General features: G+C 35.7%; 1 protein-coding gene and 1 long non-coding RNA gene across 2 annotated transcripts; both read left to right on the forward strand.

Moving 5' to 3' along the window:
• The first annotated feature begins 6,282 nt into the window (after positions 1 to 6,282).
• On the forward strand, positions 6,283 to 10,375 carry LOC104229957 (uncharacterized). The gene is made up of 3 exons (XR_711770.2): positions 6,283 to 7,748; positions 9,910 to 9,948; positions 10,194 to 10,375. It is a non-coding gene; the product is annotated as an uncharacterized lncRNA (long non-coding RNA).
• A 13,413-nt stretch (positions 10,376 to 23,788) lies between these two features.
• Positions 23,789 to 25,135, forward strand: LOC104228289 (uncharacterized). The gene has a single exon (XM_009780733.2). It carries the CDS (start codon positions 23,789 to 23,791, stop codon positions 25,133 to 25,135), a length of 1,347 nt encoding a protein of 448 aa, XP_009779035.2.
• Positions 25,136 to 27,391: the final 2,256 nt, after the last annotated feature.

Genomic DNA, 27,391 nt, shown 5'->3' on the forward strand with positions numbered 1-27,391 from the left:
TCTAGTATAACTAGGAGCAGAAACAACAAAGATTTATAAGAGAAGAAAACCAGCACAAAGGAAAGAAGAAGTGAAATATTTTCTGTTTTTCCACACCTTCCAAGATGAAAACAAGAACATATATTTATATAGTGCAAAGAAATGCACTTGCTGACCTCCAATTGTCAAAAGCCATAAAGGCTAATCAAAATGTTAACGTTTGTCTTCTGTTACAAAACAAAAAGACAATCATGAAAAGTCAATACGTTAACATATGATATTAATGTATAATTACTATCATTTAGTTGTCAGATTTCAAAAATATGTTGACAAATGATGATAACGTATAATAACGTATAGATCCATTCTAATGAGTATTTAATTGTCTAATTTATTTTATCCCAAATTGAATTCAAAATTAAACTAATTTTCTGTTACAAATATTTTTCAAATAATTACTATAATGACTCATTAATATAATAGTAAGAAAATAAATCTAGACATAGTTTTAGAAAATTTCTTTTTGAGATATCAAAAATATTTTTCTATCAATCCCCCACATATCTCAAAAAGAATATTAAAAATAATAAAATAATTTGCTGGGTTTCACAAATGAGCATAATGCCTGGTGTCTCTTGGACTATGAACCAGACCTAGATAAAATAAGATTAAACTTACAGAACAATTGGTGAAGTTTAGAACTTCTATGAGCCAAGAATTCTTTTGTAAGTTTAGTGTCTTATCTATCACATTATACTCACACACACTTTGTTGTTTATCGCGATTTTGCGCTAATAGGTCATGCGCGCGCCTGGTTTTCATGAGTGCTCTAGAAATTTTTTGCCATAAATTTCATAGGAGCGGCCCCACTCCACACTCATATAGGTCCATCCATCAAGTGTATTCTGCAGCACAATACACCACCTATAAAGGCTATGGATTATTAGATTAAGAGTTTAATAACTCAACCTCCCATTCCTTGCAGTATTGCACTATATATATACACACACCATAGGAAGGGACATAATTTAATAGTGCACATTTGATCAACTAATGACTTGTTATTACCCATATGAACCTACTTCATGGGATCTCCAATCACATAGGTTGGGTTACCATCATAGTTGATATAACTCAAATTGGCAAAAGTCCAATTCCCCTCGATGTTTCGGATATTAATTTTCTTCCCAAAGGTTTAGTCAGAGGATCGGCCAAATTCACTTCTGACTTCACATAATCTATGGAAATAATTCCATTTTTCAGCAGCTGCTTTATCACATTATGTCTCAATCGGATATGTCTACTCTTTCCATTAAAGGATTTATTTTTGGCAATGGCTATTGCAGCTTGGTAATCACAATGCATCGACACAGAAGGTGTCGGTTTAATTCCTAGTGGAATACTCGCCAAAAGGTTCTCTAACCACTCGGCATCATTGCCAGCTAATTCCAATGCCACAAACTCAGATTCCATGGTAGATCTAGCTATTATAGTTTGTTTAACTGATTTCCATGCCACAACACCCCCACCGAGGGTGAACACATAACCACTAGTGGATTTTGTCTCATCCGAATTAGAGATCCAGTTAGCATCACTGTATCCTTCTAGTACAATGGGAAATATATTTAATATCATAGTTCATGGTACCTCTCAAATATTTCATTACTCTTACTAATGCATTCCAATGATCATGACTCGGATTTTGAGTATATCTACTCAATCTACACACAGCATATGAAATATCAGGTCTAGTAAAATTCATCAAATGCATTAGACTACCAATGACTTGAGCAGATTTATTTTGATCTATAGCATCTCCCTTATTCTTTTTTAATTGACTACTAGCATCATAAGGAGTGCTTACAGGTATCACATCAAAATTATCAAATTTCTTAAGAATTCTTTCAACATAATGTTCTTGAGTCAACATCAAACTATTGCCATCTCTTATAATTTTCATGCCTAAAATTACACTAACTTCTCTCATGTCTTTCATCTCAAAATTAGAAGACAAAAAAAATTTGGTTTTATGTACCAAATCAAGGCTAGAACTAAAAATAAGCATGTCATCCACATAAAGGCAAATAATAACACATGTACCATCTACACATTTTGTGTGAACACATTTATCTACTTCAATAGATGAAAAACCATCATTAATCAATACTTGATCAAATTTTTCATGACACTGTTTAGGCGTTTGCGTTAGACCATATAAAGATTTTAGCAATTTACATACTTTATTTTCTTGGCCAGACACTAAACAACCCTCAGGTTGCTCCATGTAAATTTCCTCTTCCAAATCACCATTTCAAAAAGCAGTTTTAGCATCCATTTGGTGAATATAAAGTTTATAAATAGAAACCAAGGTAAGTAAAACACGAATCGAGGAAATTCTAGTTACATGAGCATAAGTATCAAAATAATCAATATTTTGCTTTTGGGTAAAACCTTTTGCAACAATCCTAGCTTTATATTTATCAATGGTACCATCCGAATTGAGTTTCTTCTTAAAAATTCATTTACAACTAATGGGCTTAGCTCCCGAAGATAAATCAACTAAAATCCAAGTTTTATTTTGTAAAATCGAATTTAATTCTACATCAATAGCTTCTTTCCAAAATGAGGCATCATACGAAGAAATAGCTTCAGAATATGTTAAAGGATCATTATCCACAAAATAAGTATAAAAATCATTACCAAAAGATTTTTCTTTCCTTGGTCTTTTGCTTCTTCTTAAATCCTCACTTTCAAAATCATTTTGTGCAATTGGAACATGTGAAATATTATCACTTGGAATGATAGGAGCATCAGAAATTTTCTCAAATTTTAAAGAAAAAATATTTTCAAAAAATTCAGCATTTTTTGTTTCAACAATAGTATTGTTTTCAAGTACATCACTTTTGACTACTAAAAATCTGTATGCTGCACTGTTTTCAGCATACCCAATAAACATACAATCAGATGTTTTAGATCCTATTTTTCTTTTCTTAGGATCAGGCAACATAACTTTAGCAAGGCACCCCCACACTTTTAAATATTACAAATTAGGTGGATACCCTTTCCACAACTCATAAGGAGTTTTACCCGTTTTCTTATAAGGAATTCTATTTTGTTAATGACAAGCAGATAAAATGGTTTCACCCCAAAAATTATCCGGAGCACCAGAACTAACAAGCATACTATTCATCATTTCCTTTAAGATCCTATTTTTCCTTTCCGCTACACCATTTGATTGTGGAGAATATGGCAGAGTTATCTCGTGAATTATGCCTTATTTCTCACAATAATCATTCATCAAAATAAATTCACCACCTCTATCGGATCTAACTCTTTTGATTTTCTTATTCAATTGATTTTCTACTTCAGCTTTATAAATTAAAAACTTATCAAAAGCTTCATCTTTATTTCTCAACAAATAAACTTTTGTATATATAGAAAAATCGTCTATAAAAGTCATATAATATTTTTTCCCTCCTCCAGTCATAGTTTGTTTCAAGTCTCCTAAATCAGTATGAATTAAACTTAACAATTCAGATTCTCTAAATACTGAAGCACATGATTTCTTAGTTTGTTTAGCTTCTGCACAAACTTCACACTTATCAATATTCGAAAAATTAATATTTGAAATAAGACCTTCAGAATGCATTTTTTTAATATAAGATAAATTAACATGTCATAATCTAGCATGCCATAAATTAAAAGAATCAATCAAGTAAGCAGAAGTACTAGCATTTTCATTAATAATATTGAGTACAAAAAAGCCATGGCTATAATAACCCTTGCCAACAAAATTATTATTCTTGGTCAACACGACCTTATCAGATTCAAAAGAAACCTTCACTCCCACTTTTTTTAATAATCCCACAGAGACCAAATTGGCTCGGATACTAGGAACATGCAACACATCATTCAATGCCAATGTTTTGCCAGATTTGAGTTTGAGAAGAACTTTGCCTTTTCCAAGAACTGGAGTAGTTCTTGAATCACCAAGATAGACAACTTCTTCTCCCTCCTTAACTTGGGTGTAAGACACAAAGTCTTTTTTGTTAGCACATATGTGCCTAGTGGCACCAGAATCTAACACCCAGTCTTTCACATTGGCCACAAGGTACATTTGGGAAATAACTGCAGCAATTATGTCATCCGCTTTGGCTTCAATTAAGTTTACTTTAGCCTTAGCGGGATTGTCATTCCCAACCTTTTTTCGGCATTGAGCAACATAGTGGCCAGGTTTGCCACACACAAAACAGTTGCCTTTTTCCTTGAAGGTTTGATTGTTGGTTTTGGGATTATAACCATTTCTTTTATCATACCTGTTACTTGATTTTCTCCGACGTTTGTTGTCCTCCACAAGGTTGCTTCTAGTAGCAATTTCTTTTCCTTTTTCAACAACTGCATACTTGCGGTAAAAATTATCTCTACCAAAATTAGCAACAGAAACAGCTGGTGCAGCAGGAGTAGTAACATTAACAACAACATTAGCAACATTATTCTCCATAATAACTACGTGGAAATATCCTTAAGATTGTTGTAAAAATTTGATGAATATGGAGAATAAAAGGTTTAGTTTGAGGTGTGTCAAGGACACTGTCCTTAAGGATATTTCGCCCACACCGAGATAAATAATATTAGGCGTATCCTCCAGGATTCAACAAGCTCTTTTAGTATAACTAGGAGCAGAAACAACAAAGATTTATAAGAGAAGAAAACCCAACACAAAGGAAAGAAGAAGTGAAATATTTTCTGTTTTTCCACACCTTCGAAGATGAAAACAAGAACATATATTTATATAGTGCAAAGAAATGCACTTGCTGACCTCCAATTGTCAAAAGCCATAAAGGCTAATCAAAATGATAACGTTTGTCTTCTGTTGCAAAACAAAAAGACAATCATGAAAAGTCAATACGTTAACATATGATATTAATGTATAATTACTATCATTTAGTTGTCAGATTTCAAAAATATGTTGACAAATGATGATAACGTATAATAACGTATAGATCCATTCTAATGAGTATTTAATTGTCTAGATTATTTTATCCCAAATTGAATTCAAAATTAAACTAATTTTCTGTTACAAATATTTTTCAAATAATTACTATAATGACTCATTAATATAATAGTAAGAAAATGAATCTAGACATAATTTTAGAATTTTTTTTTTTGAGATATCAAAAATATTTTTCTATCAATCCCTACTCACTTGCTACTGTTTAATCAAGATTTAAGGCAAACAAAACATGTATCTGTTTTTACCTTGTCCGATAAACTTAGTTGAAAACTCTATGCCTTACTGTGTAAATGTTAAATGCGGAGAGTTACAAAATATGTATTGAAGATGTAGTTAAAAACTCTATGCCTAACCATTTAAATGTTAAATGCAGAGAGTTAAAAGAGTCATAGGTGAATTTGTAGTCAAATAGCAATTTCAATGCTCAACTTGGGTCTCCAACTCCTTACTTGGGACTGCACTATTCGTTATGATTCTTGAGAACGAAAGGGTTATCAAGGTTGGCGATTCTTCTTGAAAAACTATTATTATTAAATTTTGTGGTCACTTCAATGTTAACTGCTACCTTCAAAGGTTTCTCTTTGATTTTTCAGATTTTTTCCTTTTGTTTATATCTAAGATCTAAATTATTTTGATGTATAAAGCTAATCCAATATAGTAAAAGATGCCAAATTCTCTTGTAGTTTTAGAGAAAGATCTTGCATTCCATGTTTGTGACATTTTGCGTTTGCTTGCAGATATTTGGGAAGACCATTTTGATTACAAATACCCTTTGTTGGAGTATGTTTTTCTCTCTTTTCACGATCATTCATCCTTGCAGAACAGTAGCATTGTCATTTCCATGATTCTGCACATATATGTTAGTACTATAAATGCTGCTCAATGTAACTACTCTTGTGGATTTCTACATATCTACAAGATCAATTAGTATTCTACGTTTTGGTTTTACTGTGACATATATATTTGATTCCGAGTAAAACTAGCTTGTGTTTCCTGTTAGTCGTGCGAAGAGTTCTTCTATACCTGTTATTGGCCTGATTTACCATTCCTTTTGACTATCAAGTATACATATAAGCATTTAGAGCTTCGTCTTAAGCAATTACTACATCATTTGATTTTGGATATGGTAATTGGGCTCGGGCTCAGCCTGGGCTGACTCACCTAGTTATTTTATTTATTATATAGAAGAGCAAAGATGGTGGACCACCGGCATCTTTGCAAATTTAGCTTTATTTAAGGGCAAAATGATAATTACATCACAACAATTAAAATGGAGCTCCAGAAGGATCCCTTTGTCTTTCTCATCAGTCATCTCCAACAAACAAAAAAAAGCACCAGCGGCTCTTTTTTTCATCTTCTCATCCAGATAAGCTTTCCTTTTAAATTTTGCTTAAATTTTTCTTTGTTGTCTTCGATCTTTTCAATTTTCGGTCTACCCATGTGACATTGGTACTGATTTTGCCTGTTTCTTTGTGGAACTCCAGTCTTTTTCTAAAGAAATTAGAGAAGGTCTTATATCTTTAGGGCAAAGTAGTTTCTGGGTCTTGTGCAATTTATTGAAATTCAGATTGCTTTGTGAATTTCTGGTAACTATTAGGCAAAGATTAGCTGGTATTGAGCAATACTGAATTTAAGGGAAATAAATGCTGCCGAATTTCATGGTCACTCCCTTCAAATATCTGTTGCTTATCAGATATCCCTTTTAGCCCTTGTTCTGATTCGTTTATTGCTCAATTCAGAGTTCTCCTTAGCTTCTTACAAGTGTCATCTCTCTGCTTTGGAGTGTTTCTTGACTCTCGTATGCTCTTTTCTCTGTTCTTCGGGCCGCTTGGGTGATTTGGTATTAAATTGGTGGCACTTTTCTTTATTATGTTGATAAATATTTTTAGGATTCTCACCTTAAGGTATTGTTAGTTTAGAAATCAAAGTCTGTAGTCTCATGATATTTCTCAAATATTTTTATTTAAACCCTATAACTTACAACACAATAATATATAAAGCTTTGCACTATAGGTAATACCTTGCAGACTTTTATCTAAATCACGCAATAATGCATACTTCCTCTGTAAATGGTTCGGAAGAGCTTCTATATCTGAGACAATGTCGTCAATATAGCAACGCAACACAGAGGAACTAATCGATCTATAATTTGTAATGCATCACTCTTGCATGGACAATACTAAAAGTCATGCTCGAAACTAGATAGTTTCAGCAATTCGCCTCGCTTAGGCGGCATTTCAATTCAGGCCAGGCATGCATCGTATCACTAATGGGTTCTGTCATGGAGTGAGCAGCACTAAATAATAACCAGTATTTTAAAAGGCAGGGCGTTATACTCAATGTAGGAGGCGTAAGCCCCTCTGATGACGAGCAGTTAATGGAAGTGGTATAGTTGAGTATCATTGTTATGAATCAAAATAGCCGTGATGCCACATTTGGGCTTTTGGCAAATTACATATGGGATCCTGGCTGAAAATAGAGCATGTGCACTGCGCGTGACAGAGACCAAGGAAATCAGGAGATAAATAATATGTTCATTGCATTCTAGAGTTAGGCTGAATTTGGTAGAAACTTCCCTCTCTGGTCTCTCTCCCTCGACACTTCTCTCTGTGGCTTAGTCTTCCTTTATCTTTTGACCCATGAAAGGCTTTGGTCATTTTAAATGAGTAATTAGCTGAAATATCTTTTGCTGCAGGCATCAAGGACATCGCTATATTGATTCCTGTAGAACCATGCTAGTATAAGAGTTGCTAAGGTAAATTTTTTCTATTACATAGAAAAGGAGATTAAATAGGCCACCACTCTTTACATTCACAGAAATAATGTATCAATGCACATGGTGTAGAAAGCATCTAAGAAAAAAATCATAACAGAAGTTCTCAATCACTAAAGAGTCAATTTAACACAGTAAGCACATCATACATGCACAACTTCACATAGACCAGAGGAAATAATAGTTTGATGAAAGTCCACTTCCATCAAATTTTGAAGTTGGATATTGTCATGCATGTCCAGTTATGCAAAATAGTGATATCCAATTTACTGGGAACCTTGAGAATTGCATCTGGCTCACATGTATTCATTTAACAAACACTAAAGATACACAGATAGCATTATCTTGATTTTTGGTTCTCTGAGAAATAGTATAATGTTTTTTAATAAGCAGCACTTCTAATTGTTACATGATAAATAATCTAAAAGCCAACAGACAATTCAATTTTTTCATGATTTTAGTAACAATGGGTCACCATATTCAGTGCAATAACTTCTAAGTTAAGCCCTTTCTTTGTCATCTCATCATAGAAGTAACTAGCAACTTGACGCATTCTAGTCCTGAGAAGTCCATCAATGACATGTGTAGAAGACCCGGTCTGTAGGTAGATCTCTACCCAATGCTCTTCTCAACAGAAGAGTCACAACAACCAGTTTATCATGACTATAGAAGTCAGCCAGGAAACTGGGGAGGTATGACTATCAGGGAGCACATTATCCCGAAAAAGAAAAGATATTAGTAAGTTGCATATGAGAGTTTCAAGACTATGCCCTATTTTGTGCATCGTATATACTCTCATTGTCAACTGTTGTAGTTAGTATCTTATAATATCAAAATATATACCACTTTCGTATATAAATCTTCTTCAACACATTGTTGCAATAAATTAATTGAGCACCACATTGTGATATGCACAGTAGAGAACTGACATATATATTTTTTAATTTTAAGTTAAATGGAGAAATGGACAACTACATCCAAGGATGATTAGACATAGGCATCATTAGCTTTTCATCATCCGCAAAAATGATCTCCTACTTATTTCGTGTGCGAAACTCTTCCTGAATTTCAAAAATCTCCTTAAGTTACTTTATGAGCTAATTATATCCGGTCAGTATAGTTAAATCCATTGCATGACCCATAGCTACCCATTGTATTTGAATCTTCTTAAGGGATGAAAAATGTTTTGATTTTTATTGATATATTTGAAGGCAGCGATAAGCACATAAATAGGTATTTACTTTGTCATTTAATTTTAATACCTTAGTGTGACTTTTGGTAGAACAAATCTGCTTACTGAGAACCTCCTTTTGTGATGAATGCGACTACCCTCGAATTGTTAATTTCTTTGAAATCTATGAGTTATGCAAGTTCAGATTGTTTTTTCACCCGTAGATATTTGCATCCAAGTTCTTCGTGAAATATTTAAAAGAGACATGAACTCTTTTGTATGTTCAAAAGACTTGACGAAAATACAAAATTATATTTTATGTTCAATCCTCATGCACAATATCAATTGTTTAATGTCTAAATTAATATGAACTCAATCACTATCTGCCATTTCAAAAATCCAATGTAAATGCTTCAAAATATTGTGCCTTTGTAATTTTGTAACATTTATGATTAGTAATGTATATCAACAATTATACTACTTCAGTGCACGTAAAAATAACATGTGCAAGCTATCACCAAATATTCAGTTTACCAAAAAAGAGGGGGGGGGGGAACAAACAACACGCTCAAGCAATCCAACATTAGCTTTATTTATTTGATCTAAGCACATCTCCAGGCGAAGAAAAATGGAAAAAGACTACTATTCATCCAAAAATAGAATTTCCATACACAAATTGTTCTTTAAGTAATGGATATAATTTACTCATTGCAATATACTTTCACTAGCTGATTTTCTTCTATTCATGTACGAACATATTGAGTTAAGGCTTTATACAATATGAGCTTCTTCTACTAAAAGTAACCTACATTCCATTGATCAACTATCCCCTGCATAATAGGAATTTGTTCCATCTTTTTGTTCACTGTAAAGAGTGTGAAAAGAGGAAGCTTGGTAGCTTTAGAGTGTCTGACCAGGCTTAAAGTTCATTCCTTGAATTATTTTTCTTTATGTTTAAATGCTTTTTTGCAGGTGAAGGTGTGCGATTGTGTTCTAATGCTAAGATTTAAGGTAACATTTAGCACAAAATATGTGCGCTATCACATTATGAGATGCTCACTGAATGCTAGTCACCTTGTGTCATTTATTCATGAAGTAAAGCCACTTTAGTTTTTCTTGCACCGCAGCTTTTTATCATTAATTTACTCAATTATTGCTAAAGTTACATTAGTATGTATATCCATTTAATGCTTTAGCTTATTTTTCCATTAGGTTACCTAAGATGTTGGTATTAAGCACTTGATTTTCCTCTGCAGATTTCTCCTGAAAGCAACATTACCGTACCTGATTCACAAAATTCCTAGGCCCAAAAGCAGTGGTTTTGGGGAATTTTTCATAAAGCACCATCTTTTTGGTCTAATTAGCCATTTATAGATACCTTTTGCTATATTACGTGTTATAGATACCTTTTATGTTTTTATACAATATATTTCATGTATTTAAGCTGTTGTATTCATTAATATAACAAAAAATATAGGCGTAAAATCTTGAATTCCAACTAAGTTTGACATGTATTTAGCTGTATTCAAGCGACATTAACATTAAATACAGTAACATATCTGCGCTAAAAACGGAAGAAAATAAAATTCACATGATATTCTCCTAATTTAACTCAACGAACTAAAATGGTCCCTCATTAATCTGTATTTGAAAGATACATAATAAGATTATAGCTGAATAAAGAGAAATGCATATGCATAATACAGTTGAATACAACAAAATACACCTTAATTCATCTGAATAAAACACTTGAATACAACAAAAATACAACTGAATACAGCTGAATAAACTCTTGAATGCAACAAAGTACAACTAACTTTTGCTGAATAAAATAGTTGAATATAACTAACTACAACTGAATATAGTTGTATAAAATACTTGAATACAACTAACTACTGCTGAATAAAATAGTTAAATACAACTGATTAAACCTGAATACAAGTGAATACAGCTGAAGAATACATTCGAATACAATTGAATACAAATAGGCGATTTGAGCGATCTAGAGAGAGAAACAGCCCTATGGTTTCGCCGGCCGGCGGCCAGCCATTAATTCCGGCTGGTCAGCCCCCTAACACATCTACAAAAACCCTAGCCTTGGAAGTTCTGGTGCAAGAAATCGCAGTCGCTGCTACCCGCAACGGCAAGGTGTTCGTGTACGGCGTGGGCCATTTATCCCGTCCTCTTTCCTTCCCCCTATTAAGCTAATTGTAATTGACTCCATTGTTGCTTTATTTCGCTTTGAATTTGAGAACAACGCGCGTGATCTTAAGCAGAGATCGGGTTTATTCTTCAAGATTTCAAGCAAATTGAAAGAGCAAGCTAGGCGTTTTGGGTTGGCAGTAGTGGTAATCAACCAGGTTGTTGATGTAATTGATGATTCTAATAGTGTAAGGATTGAAAATTGAAAATTTGGGTGGGAGAAGAGTTAAGAAACTAAGGTTTGTGGGAGAAGAGAGTCTGGTTGTATGCAAACAGAGAGATTGTATTGAGGTTTGCAGATACGCGGTAATTATGTGAGAGAAAATACAAAAAGGGAGAGAGAAAAATAATATTTAGCATATATGGTGCCTTAATTGTAGGATGTAACTATATTTAGATTTTTTGCTATAAAGGATAAAAGATATTTATAGGATGTAATATTTTAAAATGGTATTTATTTAAAATAAATAGGGTACTAAGGTTTTCTATAGGGTGTAAAAATTCCTAGGATTTGGGTGGTGTCACACCTCCTTTTTGCGCGCCCGCCCCGAAGGGTTAAAATGCGCGAGGGAGTTTTTCCAATTTAAGTGACAATATTCGAAATGGGATTATTTATTTAATTCAGAGTCGCCACTTGGGAAAGGTTTGGTTTTTGGTGTCCCAAGTCACCGGTTTATCTTGAATCCCAAATCGAGGAAATTTTCGACTTTTCCAAATGAAGTCTGCGAACCAGAAATTCTAAGTAAGGAATTCTGTTGACCCGAGGGAAGGTGTTAGGCACCCTCGAATCTCGTGGTTCTAGCACGGTCGCTTAAATTGTTATAATGGCTAAATATCTGATTTAAATACATGTTGTGACTTATGTGCTTTTATTAAGTTTAAACCGCTTTTATTATTATCATTTATTTTTATAGAATTGCAACGTCGTGAAAATGCATCTCGAACCACGTCACAATCAATGCACCCGTAGTTGTTAACACATTTCGACTCCGTTGAGATTTGAATTTGGGTCACATCAATGTGCACCCGTGTTTAAGAATGTAATTTAATTAAGTCGCGCCTAAAGAGTCTAACGCGTTATTATTTTTGGGGAAGGCCATGAAATTCACTAACCGGCCTGTCCTGAATTCTAAATATTTATTATGGCTAGTTATTGAGGGCCCCGCAATTTTGCATTTTTATTTGGCGAGGCTCGTCTCTATTTTAGAAAGGATATCCTAAAGTGGCTACATTTCTAATGCGTTTGTCTCTAAAACTAGAAGAAAAAGGTACATGCTAATTTAATTATATGCTTTGGCCTAATCCGGATTCTTATCAATTTCTGATTAATTATTTACAAAGTGGAGAAAACATTATACTTCATGGAAAAATGCTTTAATTTGACAGGGAAATCACATACGAGCTGACGAAGTACAACACTTAACCCGAACAACATCCTTAAGTCGGATTTAAATTAACTTGCTTAAGCAGGATTAATAGAATTCTTTATTAAAGGATGTTACCGATGATGTTCAAAACTAGTCCTATAAACTGCCCAAAGAAATCGGAACTGGATGATTCAAACTGTATTATATTTGGCTAGATCTAACAGTCATTCGCCCCTACTTATTCAAAGCATGCTGAAAGAGTGAATTTAATTTTAACAATCGCACTAAATAGTTTCACATTCCATGAATTGTATTTACATCCTGTATGCTACTAAACGAATCAAACACCACAGTTTCAGATCAACATAAACATTAATTAAGTACAAACTTACTAATGTATTCTCTATTAGACTAACAAACTAAAATTTACACAGCTTGACAACATTTATAAAATTTGTAAGTGAAGCAACAGATGATTATAATTCCTTCAGATCTTTCGATTCAACTTTCATTGCGACATCAGTTACATCAGACAAATTCGAAATGTGTACCTGAGGAGATGCTTACAATGAAATAAGCAGGGGAGTCAGTTGAGCAGCAATGTAAACGAAACAGCAGCAGTAACAGATGAACAACAACAGGACAAATTCCAATGCAAGATGCAATTATAGACGAGGAAAGAGGCAGCAAAATGACAGCAACAAGCAGGGAGTAGGATCAGGATTCAGACAAACCAATTCCAAGAGAATCAACCAATGCAAACCAACCAATAAACTCAGCTGACACTTAAAAGAAAACAGAACTGACTGAACAGGTTGAACAAACTGGGAATCGAACAAACAACAGGAAGAAGAAAGCAGTTTTTGCTTTCTGTATATCCCTCTCCCTATCTCATTTCTTTCCAAAACCTAAATGTCAATCTTCAGTTTTGAAATTATACTTGAGTTATCAAAAGAAATCTTTTCCAGTTTTTCTGTTTTTTCAGAACTCCACTCTCAATATTCAATCTCAGTTTTTTATGTGTATCTCTCTCTTTTTGTATGTGTGTATCTCTTTCTCAGAACTTCAGCTCTCCCTCTTCTTAGTTCTCTCTCCCTCTCTTTCTCTCCGTGTGTGTGTCAGTGTGTATCAAAAAATCTCTGTCCTCCTGTCTGTCTGTCTATCCCCCCTTTAAACTGATGGAAGTCCTCCCTTTTATCAACCTAAAATCAGCCCTTTAACAGCCTGTTAGACAACCAGAACACCCCTCCCATGTGCTATTCTCTTTTCAGTTCCCACTTACTATTTAAATAAAAGCACACCCCCATGATATTCCCTGGCAGACTTTACCTTTTGAGTAAGGTTTATTATTTCTTAAACTAAACCAGAATATGGGCAACAGAATGTAATCTGACAGCATATGCTGTCACACTATTTTAATTCAAAAAGGGCCTTTATGCACATGTTGTGCACAAGTGCACATGCCATCAATTCAGATTGCAATTACAGACCAAACCTTAGATTTCTGAAATCAAATTAACAACTATAAGTTACTAAACCCAGTCCCTAATTGATTCAGGCAATGCTTAACAGAAGCAGGTCAATTGGTTATTGTTCGGACAACTGAAACTAATTGACGACATATGTCGACTCGACTATACTAATTATAACACGTACAATCGAAACCAAAATCAGACATTTAACAGTATCGAACACATGATTCGAATTGTACTGACTAAGCAAAATTGTACTCGAGGAATCAGTTGATCTGTCAAAATTTGAAGTTCAATTGTTCGCACAGCACATACACATATACACATTATCAGTAACAAGTAGAAGAAGGACTCAATCAAACACAGAGGTTCAGGCAAGGTGGATAGGACACAGTTGGTAAAATTCAAAAACACGAATTAAAACAAAACATGAACAGACCTTTAATCAGCACATGGAATAAAGAAAAAGGAAAACAAAACTCACCTTAAATCCCGAAAAATCAAAGAGCCTTAGCTTGGATTCGAACATGCCTTTCTTAAGGTTGAACGAACTTTAATCGAAGTGTTTCTCAGATGAGAAACACTTCGATTAAGGTCCATTAGACCTCAATCTCTTGACTTAAACAGATACGGACCAGTCACGAGGAACCCTGGGGTTCAAAGAATCAGATCTGGGATTCATGTTTCCCTGGTCAGATTCGGACCAAACCAAGCATGGTTTGGTCACGAGGGGGTCTGGGGACTATCTAGTGTGAAATTAAGGTCGATTGGTGTAAGTCAGGTTCTGACTCGAATCTTCAAATGAAGATTCGAGAAGGTGGGAGGGGATTTGGTCTAAGTGGTTAACAGATCCATGTTCAGGGTGGTGAGGGGGTTCTATGGTGTTAAGGTGGAGGTCACCGGCGTTCATGCCGCCGGGTTTCTGGTGAAGGGAGATGGGGGCGGCTAGGGTTCCAAGGGTCGATGATGAGGACGATGGAAGGTAGGGGTATTTGGATAGGGGGCGGGGTACGAGTGGGAGCTTATATATGGAGTGGATGAATGGATCCTGGCCGTCGGATGAGACACGATGAAGGGCCAGGATCCTTCAACTAATGGGAAACGGTGTCGTTTCAAGACTAGAGGGGTTGGATCGGTCCAGGTGGAATGGGTCGGGTTTTGTTTATGGGTTATGGGGAAGTGATCTTGGCCGTTGATCAATCTGAGATCAACGACCCAGATCAGGCACGACCCAAACGACGCCGTTTGAGATAGTTAGGGGCTGAACTGGACTGGACCGGGTAATTTGGGTTGGGTTGATCGTTTGGGCCTCAGATTTTGAAATGGGAATCGACCCAAATTTAATTAAAACAAATTTCAACCTCTTTTTTTTATTTCTAATTTTCTTAAACACACAACCTAATTTAAACAAAAACCAAACACCATTAATTAACACTTAACATATTTATTACACGCATATAAAAATGTTAAAAGTAGGTAAAATTAAACAAGGCAACAAATCAGGACAAAAAATGCGTATTTTGTGATTTTCCATTTAACAACCGGATTACGGTTCAAATTACGCATGACACATACATTTTTTGTATTTTATTTTAATAAAAATAAAAATGGGCAAAATTATAACGAATTAACAAAAATGCCACGTAAAAGATCCAAAAATTGTACAGCAAGACCGATCGCTATTATTTTGTTTTCTTTTGGAGTGATTGTCGCGCAAAACAAAAATCACGTGCTCACAGGTGGCAATTCAGGTTATAGAAAGCTTCAATCTGTTGTCGTCCATTGTGGTATTTACTCATATTCGAAGCTAATTTTGGTCATCCAAAGTCAACTGGGTGTAAGAGCTCCCTAACAGAGTCCACAAAATTGGTAGTTTCTTTCGGCCAATTTCTCAAACACGTCTAATGCAAGTCTGGATGTAGTATCTAAAATACAAACTCGATTCCGATCTTATTGCACTTTTAAATGAGTTAAAACATATGAATATTAATATTAAACCATGGAAAGAGCAAAGCGGAAAAAGCAAAGCGGAGGCGTAGCAGTATATCACCAATTAGCTTAAAATTTAAGACGGAAGCTACCTAAATCTTATATGCCAGATTCAAAACAGCATAAGGAGACATTCTTCAAATTAAAAACCAACACAATCTTAAATCTAAATAACACTTATAATAAGAAAAGGTGGGGGAAACAAAGAATTTTTTTTGCAAAAAGCCAGTTAAAATTGTACAGCCAACTGACCTGGAGAGGGAAGAGCTAGAGAGACGAAGCAAAACGGTAGTAGAGCGAGTGCTCATCAATTGCAAGTGTTAGCACGTGGCTTAGGGCAAAATATTTACAATTTTACCAAAATGCCCCTACGATTCCAAACTCCTCAAACTGTCTCTTATTAATAAAAAAAACTAGTGAGGTTCCGGGCCCAAAACATCCTCTTTGTATTGTTTTGTCAAATATAGTATATTTTTGTCGGTGTATTATCACTTTTAGCTCACGCCACAAACTAATTATATTTGTTAGCCGAAAAAGTGTATACTTTTTGTATATAACATACAAAATGTATATATATACAAAAAATATATATATTTTATATATTTTTATATATTTTTTTGACTATTATTTTTACAGCGGCTATACAATATCATTTTTTCTTTTTTTGTCTATCCAATGTCTTGTAGTTTCTAGAACGCCCTATGAGCTTCTTTTAAAGCTATTTAATCGACCTTGTCCGTTATGTATTATCAAAATTTGTCTTTCTTTAAATAATATAAAATATATACACATTCAAGTATAATAATTCAACTTTTATATTGCATATAACATTTTAATGAATGAATAACTTTTTTATTTCAAAATTTACTTGTTGCTGCAAAGGTGAGGAATATAATATCGAAATTAAAAAATGGAAACTTGTGAAATATAAAGAACAATTATGTGTAACATATATACTATTGCGAAGTAATTCTTTTGGCACTTTCACGAATATATCATCTAGCTCATCTTTTATCCTCACAGTAAGCATAATCTTTTTCTCGTCTTAGTTTTTTATTTTTTTGGTAAATAAAGATTTTTATTACCAGAGAAATGTATGTATAGCACAAAAACCCCTAGATCTGTTCACAAGCCCAGACCTATAGTAAAATAAAACAAATTTATTTTTCTCGTCTTATTTAAAAAATAATACTCGCATTCTTTATATTTTACATGTGTCTCGGCGTGATTGGAAATTTTTCAATCTCACATCATTAAAAAATACTATATTCTTAATTAACATATTAATATAATTATTTTACCTGATTTTATTTACATAAATATTAGTAGTACCTTTTTGTATAGAAAATGATCTCCCTTTTCCTTTATAAGATTTCGACACCAGCATATATTCTAACAATGTAGGTTTTGCAGTAATTCTTTTGTGCTTTTTTAACTCTATAGTGCTAAGATGAGTATTCTTATTTTACATTTTATCCCATCTAAAAAGATATTCTTCTATCAATGTGATCTTTTTAGTTAGTTTAAAAAATATTTAATAACAATTTATATTTAATAACAATTTAACCTTAAAATGCTCATTGTACACTTAATAAGATGATTTATAACCAATACAAATATTTATGGCTCATTTAGAATATTAGTATTAATGTCTTCCTTTTCTTCTTAAACTCTATGGCCATTGACCAGTCAAATATCATCACGAAAACTAAGACGGAAAAAGTACATAATACAAATACTAATTAAAATCACAAACTAATTGAATTCTGCTTTAGTTTATGCAGTGATTTTTTTTTCTTATGCAGTCAAATAAAAGTGTTGTTACTTATGCGAAAATTATTTTTTTAATTTTTCTAATAAAACTTTGTGCTATTTTTAGAGAAACTTTATTCTGAAAGATTTCTTCTAATCCTTCTAAACGGACGATCCCTTAAAAATACTACTACTAAAAAGAATGGTATTAGAGTTGTGATGTTGCACTAATCATTTCAAGTGATTATTAGTAAAATTGTCAGTGGTTTGAAGCAGCTGAAATAGTGATGTTGCACTAATTATTTCAAGTGATTATTAGTAAATTTCTCAATGGTTTTGAGGCCGCTGAAATAATTTTTCTTTGCCCAAGTGTAGTCTTAGTTATTAAGACTTCTCAAAAAAAAAATGATTTGTTTTTCCATCCATTAGAATTTTTACTCCAAAAAGATTACTATTTGCTCGGATGGATTTGTCACAATGTACAATGATAAAGACTACTATTGACAAAATAGCCTTCAAAAACATAGCTAGACGGGTGAGACGACAAATTAAGCGGGCCCACTAATTCAACAAGTTGTTCACACGTATTCATGGTACATCCAACAAAGTGTGGCTGCTTTGTCCAGAAAGAAAAATGTACACGCTCATGACAATCATGTACAATTATTAAAAGCACATAATTCATAAAATACCGAAACTACCCTCCACTTCTAAGCAGGTTAGCTTTTTTGATAGCAGCTCAAACACACATGTTGACCCTAAGCTCCTCAAACTCTGCTTTATTAATAAGAGGAAATAGAAAAGAAAAATAAATAAATAAATATAATAGAAAATAGAAATAGAATAGAAAAATAGAAAAATAAGTTACTACCAAAAAAATCAAAAATCAGCAAAGAAGCTCATGTAATGTAAAGGAGACTAGTCTCGGGAAGATGAGCGAAACACTCCCAATCAACACCTCCCAACAATACTACCCTTCAACTTCCATACCTCCAAAACCACCTGACTGTTGAAGTTTGGCAAAATGCCAAAGTCCCACATTGGTTGGGAGTTAAGTTTGGGGGGGATTTTTTCCCTATAAAAGAAGGCCTAATGTTTAGGATTGAAACACACCTCTCATTTGCCTTCTCATCTGTTTAAGGCATTTGTATCTTCTCTCTTTAGTATTATTTCACTTGTATTTTTGGCGTGAAATAAAATATTGGTTGTGTCCGAGGAGTAGGCAAAATTAGCCGAACCTCGTAAATTCTGGTGTTCCCTTTATTGTTGCTTTATTGTCTTATTTATTATTTGGTGGCTGTCATAATTTTTGGTATAGTAGTTGTGACTTATTCACACTATATACATTTGGCTTCCGCAACAATTGGTATCAGAGCCAAGGTACTGTCTAAGTATGCTCTGTGGTTGCAGCATAGTCTGATCTTCCACATCAGAAAAGATTTATCTTGGTAACTGAGTCAAGGTTCTGTCTGAGTATGCTCTGTGGTTGCAGCTTAGTCTGATCTTCCACACCAGAAAGGAAATAATCTTGATTTGTGTCGTCAGCTATTAAATAATATTTGTGTCAAAGATGGGAGACAATAAACAAGAAGAATCTACATCAAGTGTCAACAATACGTCATCATTGGCATCTTCGCTTATGACAAGAATTGTGTCAAATGCGAAATTTGCGGTCGAAATATTTGACGGGTCCGGACATTTTGGGATGTGGCAAGGCGAGGTTCTAGATGTCCTTTTTCAACAAGGGCTAGATCTGGCCATTGAAGAAAAGAAACCAGATGTTATTGGAGAAGAAGATTGGAGAATTATCAACCGTGTTGCTTGCGGTACCATTCGATCCTACCTTGCTAGAGAGCAGAAATATCCATACACAAAGGAAACTTCTGCAAGTAAATTATGGAAAGCACTAGAGGATAAATTTTTGAAGAAAAACAGTCAAAATAAATTGTACATGAAGAAGAGACTGTTTCACTTCACCTATGTTCCTGGTACCACGATGAATGAACATATCACCAGTTTCAATAAGTTGATCACAGATTTGCAAAATATGGATACAACTTATGATGATGGTGACTTGGCCTTGATGTTGTTGGCGTCACTTCCTGATGAGTACGAGCACCTTGAAACTACTCTACTCCATGGAAATGACGAAGTTTCTCTCAGAGAAGTTTGTTCGGCTTTGTACAGCTATGAACAAAGAAAGCGAGAAAAACAGAAGGGCGGAGAAGGAGAAGCACTATTTGTGAGGGGTCGTCCTCAAAATCAAACGAGGACAAAGAAGGGAAGATCCAAGTCAAGATCCAGACCCAGCAAAGATGAATGTGCCTTTTGTCGAGAAAAAGGGCACTGGAAGAAAGACTGTCCGAAGTTGAAGAATAAGGCCAAACATAACAATGGAAAGGCCATTATGGATTCAAATGTAGCTGATTGTGATGATTCAGATTTCTCATTAGTTACAACAGAGTCATCAACATCATCAGACATATGGTTGATGGACTCGGCTTGTAGCTATCATATGTGTCCCAACAGGGACTGGTTCGTGGAATTTCAAGAAGGAGAATATGGAGTCGTCCACACAGCGGATAACAGCCCTCTTACCTCATATGGCATTGGTTCAATACGATTAAGGAACCATGATGGAATGATCAGAACATTAACAGATGTTCGATATGTACCGGATTTGAAGAAGAATCTCATCTCTGTGGGAGCCCTAGAATCAAAAGGGTTCAAAATCATTGCAGAAAATGGAGTGATGAGAGTATGCTCCGGTGCACTAGTGGTAATGAAGGCTAATCGGAAGAATAATAATATGTACCGCTATCGTGGCAGTACAGTTATTGGGACAGTGACAGTGACATCCAGTGACGACAAAGAGGCAGAAGCAACCAAGCTATGGCACATGCGTTTGGGACATGCTGGAGGAAAATCCTTGAAAACTCTATCAGATCAAGGATTGTTAAAAGGAGTAAAGGCTTGCAACTTGGAGTTTTGTGAGCATTGTGTCAAAGGGAAACAGACAAGGGTTAAATTTGGTACAACGATCCATAATACTAAAGGCATTTTGGATTATGTACACTCTGATGTTTGGGGTCCTTCCAAAACACCTTCATTGGGTGGGAAGCACTATTTTGTAACCTTTGTTGATGATTTTTCTCGAAGAGTGTGGGTGTATACAATGAAAAACAAAGATGAAGTGCTGGGAATTTTTCTCAAATGGAAGACGATGGTGGAGAATCAAACAGGCAGGAGGATCAAGTGTATTCGCACAGACAATGGAGGTGAATACAAAAATGATCATTTCAATAAGGTCTGTGAAAATGATGGCATCGTCCGACACTTCACTGTTAGACATACACCACAACAGAATGGAGTGGCAGAACGTATGAACCGGACCTTGCTGGAGAAGGTACGGTGTATGTTGTCCAATGCTGGCTTGGGCAAAGAATTTTGGGCTGAGGCAATTACATATGCATGTCACCTCATTAATCGTCTACCATCTGCTGCTATTGATGGCAAAACACCATTTGAAAAATGGTATGGAAAACCTGCTATAGATTATAACTCTTTGCACGTGTTTGGCTCAACTGCATATTATCATGTGACGGAGTCAAAATTGGATCCAAGGGCAAAGAAGACTATTTTTATGGGAATTACTTCTGGAGTCAAAGGATATCGCTTATGGTGTCCTATGACAAAGAAAGTAATATTCAGCAGGGATGTTACCTTTGATGAATCTGCTATGGTAAATAAGGTAACAGAAGATACCAAACAAAATGAAGGTGCTTCTAAGCAGGTGGAGTTTGAGGGAAAATTTATTTTTCCTACACAAGAAGCAGAGGAGGAAACAAATGAAGATTATCCTCTAGAAGGAGAGCCAGTAGAGGAGATTCCAACTCAGGAACCTCAACAACAACTTGAATCAATAGCAACCAGCAGGACAAAAAGAACAATAACGAAACCTGTTCGTCTCATAGAGACGGTTGCTTGTGCAACCTCAATTGTAGCTGATGATGTTCCTACTACTTATAAAGACGCTGTCCAAAGTTCAGAAGAAGATAAGTGGAGGATTTCCATGAATGATGAAATACAGTCCCTTCATCAGAATCATACATGGAGATTGGCCAATCTCCCGAAGGGAAAGAAAGCAATTGGGTGCAAATGGGTATTTGCAAAGAAGGAAGGATTTCCTAACCAAGTAGATGTTCGCTACAAAGCAAGATTGGTGGCCAAAGGATATGCTCAAAAGGAGGGAATTGATTACAATGAAGTGTTTTCTCCAGTTGTAAAACATTCCTCCATTAGAATTATGTTGGCTTTGGTAGCACAATTGGATTTGGAACTAGTTCAGATGGATGTAAAAACTGCGTTTTTACATGGAAACTTGGAGGAGGAAATCTACATGACTCAGCCAGAAGGATTCAAAGTTGCTGGAAAAGAAAATATGGTGTGCAAACTTGAAAAATCGTTGTACGGATTGAAACAATCTTCTAGACAATGGTACAAGCGATTTGACGAGTTTATGTTGCGGCAAGGGTACAAGAGAAGCAAATACGATCATTGTGTGTATTTGCACAAGCTTAAAGATGGTTCCTTTGTATATCTTCTCCTATATGTTGATGATATGTTGATAGCTTCCAAGAATTTGGAAGAAATTGATAAGTTGAAGATTCAACTGAAGAAGGAGTTCGAGATGAAGGATTTGGGTGAGGCAAAGAAAATTCTTGGCATGGAGATAATTAGAGATAGACGTTCAAAGAAACTCTGTTTATCTCAAAAGGAATATTTGAAGAGAGTACTTCAACGTTTTGGCATAGATGACAAGACTAAGCCAGTTAGTACTCCACTTGCTTCCCATTTTAAGCTAAGTACTACTATGTCGCCAATGGATGAAGCTGAACGAGAGTATATGTCAAAGGTACCATACGCAAATGCTGTTGGTAGCTTGATGTATGCAATGGTTTGCACAAGGCCTGACATTTCACAAGCTGTTGGAGTTATTAGCAGATATATGCACAATCCAGGGAAGGAGCATTGGCAAGCTGTGAAGTGGATTCTACGGTATATTCATAATACTGTAGATGTCGGGTTAGTTTTTGAGCAGGAAGACAATCAGTTTGTAGTTGGATATTGTGACTCAGATTTTGCGGGTGATATGGACAAACGAAGATCAACTACTGGTTATGTGTTTACTTTTGCAAAGGCACCAGTTAGTTGGAAGTCTACTTTGCAGTCAACAGTTGCTTTGTCTACAACAGAGGCAGAGTACATGGCTATTACAGATGCTGTGAAAGAGGCAATTTGGCTTCAAGGATTGCTAAAGGAGCTTGGTGTTGAACAAAAAGGTATCACAATTTTTTGTGATAGTCAAAGTGCTATTCAATTAGCGAAGAACCAAGTTTATCATGCAAGGACGAAGCACATTGATGTTCGGTATCATTTCGTACGAGAAATCATAGAAGAAGGTGGAGTCACGGTGAAGAAAATTCATACTACAGAGAATCCTGCTGATATGCTGACAAAGGTGGTGACTGCGGTCAAGTTTCAACATTGTTTGGATTTGATCAACATTGTTGAACACTGAAGATTGAAGATGAAGACACAACCAAAATTTGTTATTGAGAGAGAATTGAAAATGTGGAATTTTGCCAAGGTGGAGATTTGTTGAAGTTTGGCAAAATGCCAAAGTCCCACATTGGTTGGGAGTTAAGTTTGGGGGGATTTTTCCCCTATAAAAGAAGGCCTAATGTTTAGGATTGAAACACACCTCTCATTTGCCTTCTCATCTGTTTAAGGCATTTGTATCTTCTCTCTTTAGTATTATTTCACTTGTATTTTTGGAGTGAAATAAAATATTGGTTGTGTCCGAGGAGTAGGCAAAATTAGCCGAACCTCGTAAATTCTGGTGTTCCCTTTATTGTTGCTTTATTGTCTTATTTATTATTTGGTGGCTGTCATAATTTTTGGTATAGTAGTTGTGACTTATTCACACTATATACATTTGGCTTCCGCAACACTGACAACAACTCTTCTCCACCAACTTCATTCAATAAAATCATTACTCCTACTCCTATGAATACTGCCATGCACATCGACTCACCAAATTTCTTGGCTGAATCTAATAAGCTGCCAAAAACCTATCTCCAATCCTTGAACACACATAGCTCTTCCCTCGCACAAAATATTTCACCACCCATAAACACTGCTAGTTTTGAGTACAATGATGAGTTAGAAGCGCCAACTGATTCCTCCAACTTCATACCTATATCAGTGGAGGAAAAATATAGGCTTTATAAGCCTTGGGAAAATGCAGTAATTATAAAAGTGTATGGGCGAAAAGTGGAACACCAACTACTGAGGCAGAAGGTGTATGCGTTGTGGAAACCCACTGAAAACCTTCCTCTAATTGACCTAGGGTCAGATTTTTTTCTCTTAAAATTTCAGAAGGAGGAGAATAAAGTTCATGCTTTACGAGGAGGGCCTTGGTTTGTTCTTAATCATTTCTTATCCGTTCGACAATGGGAGCCTAAATTTAAAGCTTCAGAAACTCAGCTTACATCTTCAGCCATATGGTTACGATTGCCGGAATTACCTACTGAATTCTATGATTATCATATTTTAAAGAAGCTGGGACAGAAAGTTGGCAAATTTTTATCAATGGATGTTTGTACATCTAATACTACTCGAGGCCAATATGCTCGTTTATGTGTTGAAGTTTTGTTGAACCAACCATTAAAAACTCATCTATACATTGGTGATCATAAACAGACAATTCTATATGAGGGACTAAATTTACTATGTATCACATGCGGATGTATGGGCCACAACCAAAGAACATGCCCCTCCACTGGAAAGATAACACCTTCAACTGATAATGCCAAGCAGGAGCAGAATATGAGTGTTACTCGAGCAAATGCACAAGAAGAATGGAAGCTAGTCCAATTTCCTAACAAGTATGCAAATAAAAGGCCATCTCGCAACAGGCAATTCCAGTCAGATGAGGTAAGGGAGGGACAACAAGGTAAGCTTACTCCTAATAACCTTCCTTTTAGACAATTAGCTATAAATAATGAAGAAACTACTGTTAAGCATAACTCTAGGTTAAACAACATGTATAAACAAGTATTACCGAATAATAAGTTTGCTACCTTATTGGAAGAATCGACTAATGAAAACAATATTATACTACCTAGTACTACAAATGACATAAATATCTTGGGTCAAATTTCAAACCCCACTCAAGTACACAAGAGTGGGGTCCAATCAAATCAAATAGTACCCACCACTATTATTCCTCAACATTACCATACATTAGGACACGCAACTACTCCTCACATGCAAACCAAATCCCAACCAACGACTACACCATCTGCTACAAACGACCAACATTCTCCTATCCTCAATCCACCTCCTACTTAGACATTAATTCCACCCCATCATAACAAGATTCTATAGACATGCAACTAGGGAGTAATGAAGACTCCACCTCCATTTCCAAGTCAAACAAGTTACACTCTTGTCAATCTTTTCAACCGGCCACTCTAACCATTGGCAATTCACCTTTGCCATTAACTCCATCCATTATAAACAATCTGCCCTTGTCCCTTTCTGCAAACGTTACTACTCCAAACAATGTTTCCCCTCAATTTTCTAAGCCACCTGAGAAGACCACGGAACAACCCAAGGCAGACCTCCCACCAACTCCACCACAATCCCACGGCCTTCTCTCATCCACCACCACATCTCACAATGGAGCAAAACTCAGTAGTTTACACAGCACACACTCCCCATGCACCAACGTATCTAGCATCTTGGCTAGAAGCGGGCTTGTACAATCATGCACTGACGTTCACATTGCAAGTGAACCAACAGGTTGTCACAGTACTCATCAACCATCCGAGGGACTTAGCCCAGATTGTGGCGGAGGGGATGCAACTGGGCACGGAGATATACGCGCGTTATCATTGGTCAATGATGCAAGGTCCAAACCTTGCACCATTTCAGTCACTACCTCCTCCCTCTCCAGTCTGGGAGCAGACCCCTCTTCATCCCAATGTCATACGAATGGCTCTCTATCCACCTCCAACTCCCAATGTTCCTTGGATTCAACCCTATTGGGAAACTCAACCACATACCCCACTGTTGAGGCCAGGAACCCCACGAGTCCAACCACCACCAACTCCTTCTCCTTCTCCGGACAATCTCAATCAACCAGAACAAGAATAGCAAGAGGAGAATTTGCAGGAAGAATTAGACGCAGCCATCGCTTACAACAGAGAGACCAGACCAGTTTATGCATGCATGAATGGAATAAAGGTCTTCGTGCAGAAGGAGGAATTCGAAAGAAAGATATTCATAAGGTGCCCGGAAAATCTCATATCAACCTCATTCAGGCTAAGGCCAACAACCAATCTGGCAGTGGGCAAATATGCCATGTTATTCCTCCCAACATTGAGGCTCCGACCGGGTCAACCTAGTTCTACCCTGTTTGATTCAAATAATAACCATACGAATTTCATAATATGGAATTGTAGGGGTAGCCAGTCAGTGGAGTTTAGAAGAAATTTTAGGTCCTTGTTGGATTATAAAAGGCCAGCATTAGTTGTCTTGTTAGAAACCCATTCTCAGTCCCACCAACTGTTAAAGGATGATTTTGAATTTACTGGTATTGTCACACCTCCTTTTTACCCGCGCCCGCGGGGGCGCAGAGGAGTTTTTCTATTTAAAGGACAATCAGAACGGGATTTATTATTGAGATATCAGAGTCGCCACTTGGGAGATTAATGGTGTCCCAAGTCACCGGTTGAATCTCGAACCGAGGAAAATATGACTCTGTTAACAGTCCGCGAACCAGAAATCCGGATAAGGAATTCTGTTAACCTGGGAGAAGGTGTTACGCATTCCCGAGTTCCGTGGTTCTAGCACGGTCGCTCAACTGTCATATTTAGCTTATTTATCTGATTTTAATACATTTGAACCTATGTGCCAATTTTAACTTTGAACCGCTTTTATCATTTATTATTTTTAAGAGAATTGCAACGTCGTGAGAATATATTTCGAACTGCGTCACATAAATGTACCCGCAGTTTTCAATATGTTCCGACTTCGTTGAGATTTGGATTTGGGTCACATAAATGTGCACCCGAGTTTAGGGAGATGACATTATTAAATACGCGCCTAAAGATACTAGCGCATTTGTTATTTTGAGAAAAGCCGTAAAATTTGCTAAAATGGCATGTCCCGAAATCTAAGCATTTGAAATAACCATCTGTTGAGGGCCCCGCAATTTGCGATTTATTTGGTGAGACACGCCTCATTTATTATTTAAAGGCTGAACCTAAAGTGACTATATTTTCTCTACTAAGCTTGTCTCTAAAATAAAAGAGAAAAGTCCTATTTAATTACATGCTTGAGAAGTCTGGGCCTCTTATTAGTTATTAAGTTATAATAGATGCGAACGGAAAATTGCACTCGAACTTGTTAAAAATGGAAAACTATTTCGTGCCTTATTCTATAAGCGAACTACTAAGGCTGAAATTAAAACAAGCATATGAGATTGACAAAATATTAAAACAAACTAGCCATTCTACAAATTGATTTAAACTAACATTCCTAAAGTTGATTTAAACTATTGGAATTAAAGGCTAGGAAATGTTATCAACATGGATTCGAATA

Source organism: Nicotiana sylvestris, chromosome 11 (genome assembly GCF_000393655.2).
Source record: "Nicotiana sylvestris chromosome 11, ASM39365v2, whole genome shotgun sequence".
In the NCBI taxonomy this organism is placed as follows: Eukaryota; Viridiplantae; Streptophyta; class Magnoliopsida; order Solanales; family Solanaceae; genus Nicotiana; species Nicotiana sylvestris.